Source organism: Pararge aegeria, chromosome 14, assembly GCF_905163445.1.
Source record: "Pararge aegeria chromosome 14, ilParAegt1.1, whole genome shotgun sequence".
NCBI lineage: Eukaryota > Metazoa > Arthropoda > Insecta > Lepidoptera > Nymphalidae > Pararge > Pararge aegeria.
In genome coordinates, this window is record NC_053193.1 from 11,846,971 (window position 1) to 11,857,394 (window position 10,424).

The following is a 10,424-nucleotide window of genomic DNA, read 5'->3' on the forward strand; positions in this document are numbered from 1 at the left end:
CTACTGCAAAATGATTGTGTAATTGGTATGAATGTTTCTCAGTGTCAGGGTGTTTATATGTATATCCTAAGTATTTATGTATATTATTCATAAAAATATTCATCAGTTATCTTAGTACCCATAACAAAAGTTACGCTTACTTTGAGGCTAGATGGCGCTGTGTGTATTGTCGTAGCATATCTATTTATCTATTTATTAATATGACCATACTCCAAAATGATACATATAATACAATATGTTAATAGTAAAATTAAGGAACTATACCGTAATTGTTTTTCACAGCGCTCGATCTTTCAGTGCGATGATAAGGTGCAATAAGTCATATAAGGGGACACGAGCGAACCTTTTTAACAATGAAGCATTTTGTATGCACGCATTTAGTATTATTTTTAAGCCCCGAAAAAAAACGACTGGGCGTTAGAAGTTTGACGTGTCTTTGTGTGTGTCTGGCACCGTAGCTCTCGAATGGATAAACCTATTTGATTCTGTTTTTTTTTTGTTTGAAAGGTGAATAAGTTAGGATTGTTCTTAGCCTTTATGAAAATCGATGCCTGCGTCAGAATGGCGGATTATATATTTTTTCACAATTCCCTCAAAATGGGTATCAAATAAAAGAGTTCGACTAGTAGAATACACTGCGATTAATTTTAAAATCGAGATGGCCGGCATCATAAAATCGCGTTTCTCTCTCAATACGGGCATCTAATAAAAGAGCTTGACTAGTGTTGGGGGTTATTAATTATTAATTTAATATAATAAGATATTGCGTGTCAAGATTTTTCAATTGTAAGGTATTTAAAAGTGCTGGTTGCCATTCAATCAATACTAGATGTTATAGAGCGTAAGGATAAAATAATATGGCACTGTACTGTAGGTTGACTTTATTAGAATTTTGGGCTCATTTCACATTTTTACATTAAATGGAATGCTAAAATTCGAAGCTTTTATCAAATATCGTCGTATATCCAGTCATCCAATACTCGACTTAGCCAACTTTGATTGCAAATTTAACCGTCAAACAACACCGGGTAGCAATGAGGTTCTATATAACCGGGTTTAACCTTCACACAAATTAGAACAGGTCACAAGGAAGAGTTAAGAATTAAGAATGACACAGCGGACAGTTACCATTGGACTTAAGATCTCCAGTGTATAAAAAACATTTTACATCGGTTAAGAAGCGGTTTTGCAATCAAGCAATACATTCTGAAACACGACATCGCTTCAGCTATACGTTTCATCTGAGTCTTTCCCAGTTGTAAGCTTTCGCTACTATAGATGAAGTAAAATAATGACGAGAATATGTGTTACTGAAGCTTTGGGCTTTTTATCATTTATTCTGTTTTAAAAAGCCAAATGATTTTGCCTAAAACCTAATAATCTTGTTGACGAAACGTAAATCAGTGAGAAGTCCATGAGATAAATTTATCTAAAGTTCCACAAAACTTCGATAGAATATAAGTGCTTTAGCAACAAATTACGGCTACGTCCGAAAGCTTTATGGATAAGCTTCCAGGAATTGGCCGGGAATGTTCTGAATTTAGAAAGGGATATCTGGCTATTTTACATATCTAAGCGAGTTGCTGCTTACAACCGCACTATATTTTGGGATCGAGCGGAGGAGTCCTAATGTATCGCTCTCTGGGGAGTACGATAAATTGGACATATGAACACATTCGTTTGTTGCACTATATCTTATGTTTTGTTGTTTATTGTACAAACAGACATTTGCAAAATACAGTTGCTACTCTGTTTTATACAATGTTGGATGACTTCTGTATTGCTTAGGGAATAAACGAATAAAGGGTAATGGACGATCTTGTTGTCCCTCCACAATAATAGTAGGTACTGCACCGCAATGCATCTTAGTGTGCTTTGCCTTAGGCCACATCTTCACTTTCCATTACGTTAGACTGAAGTCAAACTCGTGCCTATCCATAGTTATATAATAAATGCGAAAATGTGTTTGTTTATGATACCTTAATTTACGCCTTTATGAACAAATGACTTGATTTTTGGAATTAGTTGAAAGGACGGAGAGAAACAGGCTACAGTTTCCACGGAATTTGTTAAAAAATCGTAGTAAAAGTGGACAAAGAATGCAACAGCTAATATCAAATAAAAAAGCACAGAGAAGTCGGGATGAGAATAAATAAATAAATAATAGACTACGATAAAACACACATTGCTATCTAGCCCCTAGATAAGCGTAGCTTGTGATATGGGTACTAAGATACTGTGAATATTTTTATGAATAATATACATAAATACTTGATACATTGAAAAACATGAATAACAACACTCACAAACGTTTCCCAGTTGTGGGAATTGAGCCCACAGCCTTGACTCATATAGCCGGGTTGCTGCCCACTGCACCAATGGGGCGGCAAAAAAATTATTTTCATGATTTAAGCTCAGACTTTACTCGCGATAGTCTGCTTGATTTACACTGATTTTGCATTATTTATACGTATTTCCAGATAACATTGGTTTGATAACGATGAAATTTCTGAATATAGCAGTTACCATTGTTTAATATATATACCTACGTGATCGCCATATATATTAAACAGTTGTGATCAGTGCAGAATCACTATTCCAGCATCTTTGGACTCCAGTGATCATCGGTTCTTCGTATAATGTTCCCGTTTCCGTTCCGTTTTTGATAAAGTTAAGGTTTGCAAGTTGGTAAATCTTTAATTTAAATGAGCTTTAATAGCAGTTAGACTTTTTCCTCTATTGGACCTCGATCATCATAGTTCCAACACTTACTCATTAAGAACATTCTTATAACGCACGCTATATTTGCTGAGAGGTCGGACATCCCGAAGACGACTTGATGCTGCAACGTCAGTTCAAGGTTACCATGTTATGGAAATACCACGTTAGTCACCGTACACCAAATTTGAAAACAATCGGACCTGTTGTAGTTGGTAAGATCCTTTTGACAAGTAAGGAACAGACTATGGTCTGCAAACGCCTAAACGGAGCTTCATATTATAGCTTAGCATCATTTCGATCTTGTCAGCTTTCAAACAGAAAAACAGCATCAAAAACGGTCCATTCGCTTAAGAACTACGATGCCACAAACAGAAACATGAGCACTCAACATACCTTTTTGCGTTGGAGTTTAAAACTATAAGTACAAGTTGTGTCCAAGAATTCCAAAGTGCAATAATATAGTGCCGAGTGGTGCCCGCAGATGAGTCTACAGTTTACGCAACCCCTCCTCTTCCCACGGGTGTCGTACGAGCTGACTAAATAGCGAATAGAGAAATATAACGGAGAAAAGATAACAGCGAACTCTGTGTTACTCTTGGGGTTCTCATATGGGTTTAACCTCCAGGAATGAGTAATTCAAATTCAAATTTCCTTTATTCATAAAGGGTTATCTATCACAGACATTTATGAAGCGTTCATACATATATGTTTACATAATTGTAAGGGGATGGTGAAAACTTCGTACGCCAACTTAAACCTAAAGCTACGAGGGTTCCAAACGCGCCACCGTCTAAGAAGAGCCCACAACAAACTTAGCCGGGTATTTTTTTTTGCTATCACCATCTCACAGTTTTTTTACATTAAGCTATGAAGCTAGAGCAATTCACACCCAAGTTTTTTTATCGTTCAAGTAATCCTTAATATTATAATAGGATTTTTCTGTAAGCTTCCGTTTTATATAAACTTTGAACTTATTGAGAGACATCTCAAAGATTTCATTTAGTGATTTGTTATAAAATAATAAACAATTAGAATGAATTTGCAATTTTGTGTAGCCTAGTAAACTGCACTATTCCATCAATGGACTGTTACAGGCTATAGATGATGATGAATAGGAAAGTATATTATGATGCTGATTGTAGTATTTCTAGCAAACAATAAAATTAAACATACCTACCTTATATTAAAATAATTAATATTGATATAAATTTCAATATAAAGTATTCATAGTTACCACAAAACTAGGTTGGCAATATTATGTCGACATACTAAACGTATTCACGCATGAAAAGCCTTTACGTGGAATCATTGTTCCATTCCAATATAATAATTAATCATACACGATACATGTAACATTACATACGTTTAATTAATACATAAATACCTGAACCTAACAATTAATAGTACAAATATGTGGAGACGAGTGAAAAGCTGTATCAAAAGCAAGTGATTTCCAATGCCGGTTGAATTAATTTGGACAGCTATTTGTCTAATTTGGAGGGATAATTTACACGTTAACATCAATGAAATTAAAGTTTCCGTCTATGATTTGGAAATAACTTCCTCATATTAATAGTTGAACGACACCACCACATTATTTATTGTTTATCTCTTTGTCAGCTAATGAAGGGTTATATAGGGATATATAGGGTCTTGAGGGAACTTTCGGCAGCACTGACCATGTCTCTGTAGGGACAAAAAGTACCTTAAAGTTGTTTGAATATTCAAATATGGTGCATGGCTCACTTACTCTACTCTACTGGCTTTCATTTTTATTTAAATCAAATATTAGCGGCCACGCACGCTGACGTCGAAACGACTGACATCAATAAAAAAAGGTTTTATATAAGACTTCCAAAGTATCAAGTTTCGAGCTAGAAGCTAAACAGTGTATAGGATGCAATGGAGCATTTTTTTTATAGTAATAATTGATGGAACACGCAGTTATTTACCAGATGTAGAAAATCATCGCCTATAAACGATGTAAATAACAGGGCGACATCGCAGGCTATGCAAGAAACACGTTCTTCAAACTGCCACCCTGTGTCCATCAATCTGAGGCGAAGGTGTTTAGCCTTATTTGCCTGTAATTACACCAGCAACCACGCAAACCCTTCAGACCGGAGCACTACAATGCTGTTTGGAGGAATAAGCATGACGGTACTACCACTCCAGTCGAGCTATGTCACTAAAAGCTCTACAATTACGTGGTTGGTCCTATCGCTTAATATTTTTCTCTGCTATGAGAAAGTGGCGTTTGCCCAGCTCCCGGAGATAATGATGATTATATACGTGAGCTTCATTGTAGTTCTAAACCCCATAAGCCTAAAACTGGTGAAGTTTTACCTTTCTTATGTAATGCGTATATACGTAATAAATCTTTAGGTTCATACGGAATAATTTATTTCCTCCAATATTCTTATTCTCGCTTCCTTACGCCCATGCGAGTAATAACAAATACCAAGTGACTGTTATTAAATTGTCTTTCTACGTCTCTGGAACGTTTATAATGTTACGTAAATGTACTCAAATTAAAAATACTTCCTACATTTCCCCCAAAAGCATTTATATTATTATCACACCGATCAAACGGTCGGGTACAAACTTGCATTCTCGGTGTGGAATCTAATCTCTTTCCCCTTTTGTTTTGATCCTTGTTTTGGTCTTGTTGCGGTTCCCGGGGTCTTAATGCCGTAAAATAAACTTTCTCGGTTTACAATTTATTCCAAAAACATTTGATGTTTTAAGATCTCTGAATAAGTTCAGCGGAAAATTAAACACAAATTGTCTTATAAATAAAATATTGCTTTGCCGTTTATACGGCATTGAAAATTTGTTTTTACGTAACTTTTAATTGTATACGAGTGCGAAGGCTATTTGAGGGTGGCTCGTGTATTTAATGTACAATTACTTACACAAGCTTCGTCAAGTCCCTTCTATTGATCTAATAGTTAGTATAATCAACTACGGATCACGAGGATCAGGGTTCGATTCTCAGGTGGGGCCAAATTTGTTAATGCGTGTTCTCTGCTCTCAGTACCAGCCTAGAGTTAGGAAAAAGGCTGGGTCTTCCTCCGTGCTTTACTGAGCACGTCATGATTGCCGGTCCAGTTAAAGCCCGCAAAGCTTAACTGGCTTCGGTCATGGCGAAAAACTGACCTAACCTGACCTGACAAAGAACTGTCGCTAAGTAAAGTTTAATTCCGGTACGTTACCGTGCGATATAATTATATACATCTAATAGGTTAGTTCACTTCTTTCAAATCATATACCAAAACTGCAATCTCACGTCCCACGGAGTACAAAAACTTGCCTTAAAGAGACACCTCTTTAAGGCAGGTTTTTGTACTCCGCTGGGTCTATGATGAGGGATCCAGGGAGCAGATGCTTTGAAAAAAACCGAATTAAACGAAGATTTAAAAAAACTAAAAAGTCGTGGGTAATAGCTATTATAGGTAATGAAAAGAACTATATATTGTGCAACTCTTTATATATTCTCTGCGTGGTGTCGTGATTCACAATACTCGTACTGTTAGTAAGGTTTGCAAACTTTGATACATTGAGTTCGGGTTAAGAACCTGTTAGTATTTCCGCCGCAACCAGTGTATAGGAACACCCTGCACCTGTTGACTGTGTAGTCATAGTAATATCTGGAATAAGAAGAAGATAAACATAAATGAGTTACTTAACACAGCGCTATTTTAAAACATTTTAATAAAAAAGATCAAATCAGTTAATTTGGAATTTTATAACTTCTAAATTGGACGGTAGACGGCCGCTTGGCGCAGTTTGCAGCGACCCTGCTTTCTGAGTCCAAGGTCGTGGGTTCGATTCCCACAACTGGATAATGTTTGTGTGATGAGCATGAATGTTTTTCAGTGTCTGGGTGTTTCTATGTATGTTATAAGTATTAATGTATTATATCTATAACAATATTCAACAGCTATCTTAGTACCCATAACACAAGCTACGCTTACTTTGGGGCTAGGTGGCGATGTGTGTATTGACGTAGTATATTTATTTATTTATTTATTATCAACCCATTACGGGCCCACCATAGGGTATGGGTCTTCTCACAAAATCAGGAGAGTTTACGCCCTAAAAACGGAATGGAGAACTGGCAGGCACGTAGGCTTCCTCACAATGTTTGTCTTCACCGTTGAAAGCAATTAAAAGTATATTCCGGTTCAAACTCGGTGGAACCCAGAAAGGAATGGCTGATGTCTTTACCACGGCTATCACCGCCACAAACCGAAGCAGTGTATGAATGAGAGAACTTTTAATGTTTATGTATTTACTTTTGTAATTCTTTGTGCTTCTTTGTGCTTAATTATTATTATTATTATTATACGTAATTTAATCAATACTTAGGAACGAACCCGGGATTGATAAAATAAGGGGCTTTGCTTTGCATCGCTTACCACTGTACCAGGGAGGTCATATAAAGGCCAAGGAGCCAAAAATTAGCCATGGGGACTTTTTTCAAAATTCAAAAATTCAAAATTCAAAATTCATTTATTTCAAGTAGGCCATCTTATTAGGCATACGCACTTTTGAAACGTCAAGTCTGTCTGTGTGTAGTGACTCTACCACCGGTTCGGAAGGCAGATTCTACCGAGAAGAAGCCGGCAAGAAACTCAGCAGTTGCTCTTTTCCAACATTAACAATTTACGTTTTACATTTCAAAATTCATTTTTCTATCTTGTGAGAGATAACAGCGGAGCCGGATCCTTTTATAAAACAACAGAACTACATCGCGGAGTTTAGGATCGTTTTCTCCATAGGTTAATATTATAATGAATTTACACATTATATTACTTATCTTTTATAACCTAGTTTTAGTTTTTTATAAGTGACTAAAGAAATCTTGTTTTGGAAATCTTTATATATATATTTCTTGTGTGCGTGTGTATGTCACTGAACTCCTCCTAAACGGCTGGACCGATTTGAATGAACTTTTTAGTATGCGTTTGGGTGGCACACTGGATGGTTTAAATTCACAAATCAGCCCCAGATGGTGCTGGGTTCCACTAGTAATATATAAATTTATAAATGCAGCTGATAGGGGTTCAGTTTAGTACTACTATTAATTTCGTCAGCGTTACTTATTCACACTTACCTTGGATATTTAAGATTGCACTGGCCCTTGTCAGGACTATAATAGCAGAGCATTGGTCTTCGTGTACTTACGAGGATACCTAAAATTATATAAAATTAGGTGTAGATATAAAAATTTAAATTACCTTCCACGTAGGTAATAACTTATTATTTCATTTCACTACTTCCTTGACTGCATATCACCTGGTGGTAAATGCTGAAGCAGTCTAAGATGGTAGCATGCCATCTTATTAGGGATATTTCAGTTATATAAAACCCTCATATCTACGCAAGTATATCTTGGTGACATACTTGTGTGGTAACTAGCTACAACCTTTCCAAACCCGACCAGAGAAAAATAAGAAACTATAAATTCCCTGCTGGAGATCCATAAGACCAAGATAATGAATCAGCAAGGCTGTCATTTAAAAAAAACAATAGACGTAACGACAGCCAAATAAATAAAAACAAAAATCTTACCGCTTCTTGATTCTGTGGCCTCGGCCGAATCCTCTGAAGAATCATTCGATAAAACATCATTGCGAGATTCATGTTCAGGGAGCACTACAAAAAGGTGTATAAAAATATAACTATATATATACATATTGAATGAAATCACATCAATTATGTGTGTGTTATGAAGAGTTAATTGCAAGAATCTTAAATCTTACCACTTGATTGGGAATCCAGATCATGCGGACTAAAATTGGCTTCCATTTCGTATCCTTTAATTTGACATACTAAAACTATCAGCATTAAAATATATTGCCAAAGATTGCTCATTTTAGCGGTTTCCAGTTTAAGCTCCGCAGGTAAATAATACAGTAATATTTACTCCATCAATTTATATTGAAACTCCATGTACTTGGTGATAATTTAAATAGTTTCATGTAATTGTTTTTTCCATGGTTATTTGTTTTGGTGGATTATTAGTCAAGTGCTAATAATGCTTTGATTTTAATTACAAAGCGCGATAAGTTTACAGAGATTATTTTAATGACCGGTAAATATTAGATATCTTCTTTCCAATGATTACCGTTTGGTTTTCCGTATGACGTATTCAAAGGCCGTATAATCTTAACTAAAGCGGCGATAGTCTTTTCTAAGTTATGTGTGGTTTAAGTTATTAAAATATCAGTTTCTTCAGCGGTGAAGGAAAACAACGTAAGAAAACCTGCGCAGCTCTCCATAATGTTTTCAAAGGCGTGTGTGCTGGTAAAAATCAAATCTAAAAAAATCACTTATTTGCCGCGGGTAACGCCTCGTGGCTCAGTTATTACTAAATAAAAACTATGACATAGTGCCAATTGGTGATGAATCTGAAGAAGCAATCAAATAAGTATAAAACTCCTTTTAGCGTCGCGGTTAAAAAAAGAAACATAGCTCCTGTACTATCCTCAGGGAATAAGGGGTAACCATCTCGAAAACTTAATTGTATCACATATACGTATTCGGAAACCTAAAAACAATTCTCTGCGGACAAAAAAAATATAATGTTACGATTCTCGGAACTTTTCTTTTGTCTAAGTCTCGGATTCATTTGTAAAAGATGTGTTTTTTTAAGATTTTTGATACTATAACAAAATTAAATTCTTAATAAATAATTATTAAAAGCTTTGTTAGTAAAAATATTATGTCAAGTAAATTTTACTATATTTTACTGGTAGACCGAAAAGCTCGACGCTGCAATTGCCTCCTGCACAATTGGGGCTGGTAACCCCAGCCAGCACAGGTGAGAAGGGGTTAAGGTCCACCATGCTGGCCCAGTAAGGATTGGTGGACTCCACATACCTTTGAGAACATTATGTATAACTCTCAGGAAAGCAGATTTCCTCACGATGTTTTCCTTCACCGTCGAAGATATTTTTAAATACTTAAGATGCACATAACTTAGAAAAGTTAGCTTGCTGGGATTTTAAGTCGACCTCCCGACAGTGAAGTTGAGCTCTTATCCACTGCGCTATCACCGCTTCGATAAGGACGATGTATGATGTAAAAATACGAATGTTCCAAATATAATTTGGAAATAAGAGTTAGAATTATTTTTCCAGGAAAAAAGTAGCCTATATTACTCTCTATACAACTAACTCTATGCCAAAAATCAAGTTTACCGATTGCTTAGTTACGGCATAAAGAAAGGACAAACAAACAAACAAACCCACTTTGGTATTTATAAAATTAATAAGCTGTTGCCCGCGTTCTTTGTCCGCGTTTATAACGGGTTTTTACAAATCTCACCTACATGTTACTCTCTTACAACTCACTCTAAGGACACATAAACAAACAAACACACGTTCGCATATTTTTTAATGTTAGTAAGGATTGAACTAAAAACTACTAAACCAATTTGAACGAAGGAATTAGCAGTATCGTATCGGTTACCGTCTGATAACATAAGCTATCGTAGATTTTTATATGTAACTAGCTGTTGCCCGCGACTTCGTCTGCGTTTGATTTTGTTTTTAAAGTATTCAGTATCGCTAAGCCTTAAATGAGCATACTTGTATATATATATATATATATATAACATGTGACTGTCAATTAATGATAGACAAATAATTTGCAATAAAATAAAATTGAGACTTTACTTAAAGATTTAAGCTATC

General features: G+C 35.7%; 1 protein-coding gene across 1 annotated transcript; it reads right to left on the bottom strand.

Annotated features, from left to right (window-relative positions):
• Window positions 1-6,194: 6,194 nt before the first annotated feature.
• On the bottom strand, window positions 6,195-8,651 carry LOC120629521 (early lactation protein-like). Its single transcript, XM_039898469.1, has 4 exons — window positions 8,490-8,651; window positions 8,299-8,382; window positions 7,841-7,919; window positions 6,195-6,371 (listed from the first exon to the last, which is right to left on the bottom strand). The coding sequence occupies exons 1-4, from the start codon at window positions 8,599-8,601 to the stop codon at window positions 6,254-6,256; spliced, it is 393 nt and encodes a 130-aa protein (XP_039754403.1). The 5' UTR covers window positions 8,602-8,651; the 3' UTR covers window positions 6,195-6,253.
• Window positions 8,652-10,424: the final 1,773 nt, after the last annotated feature.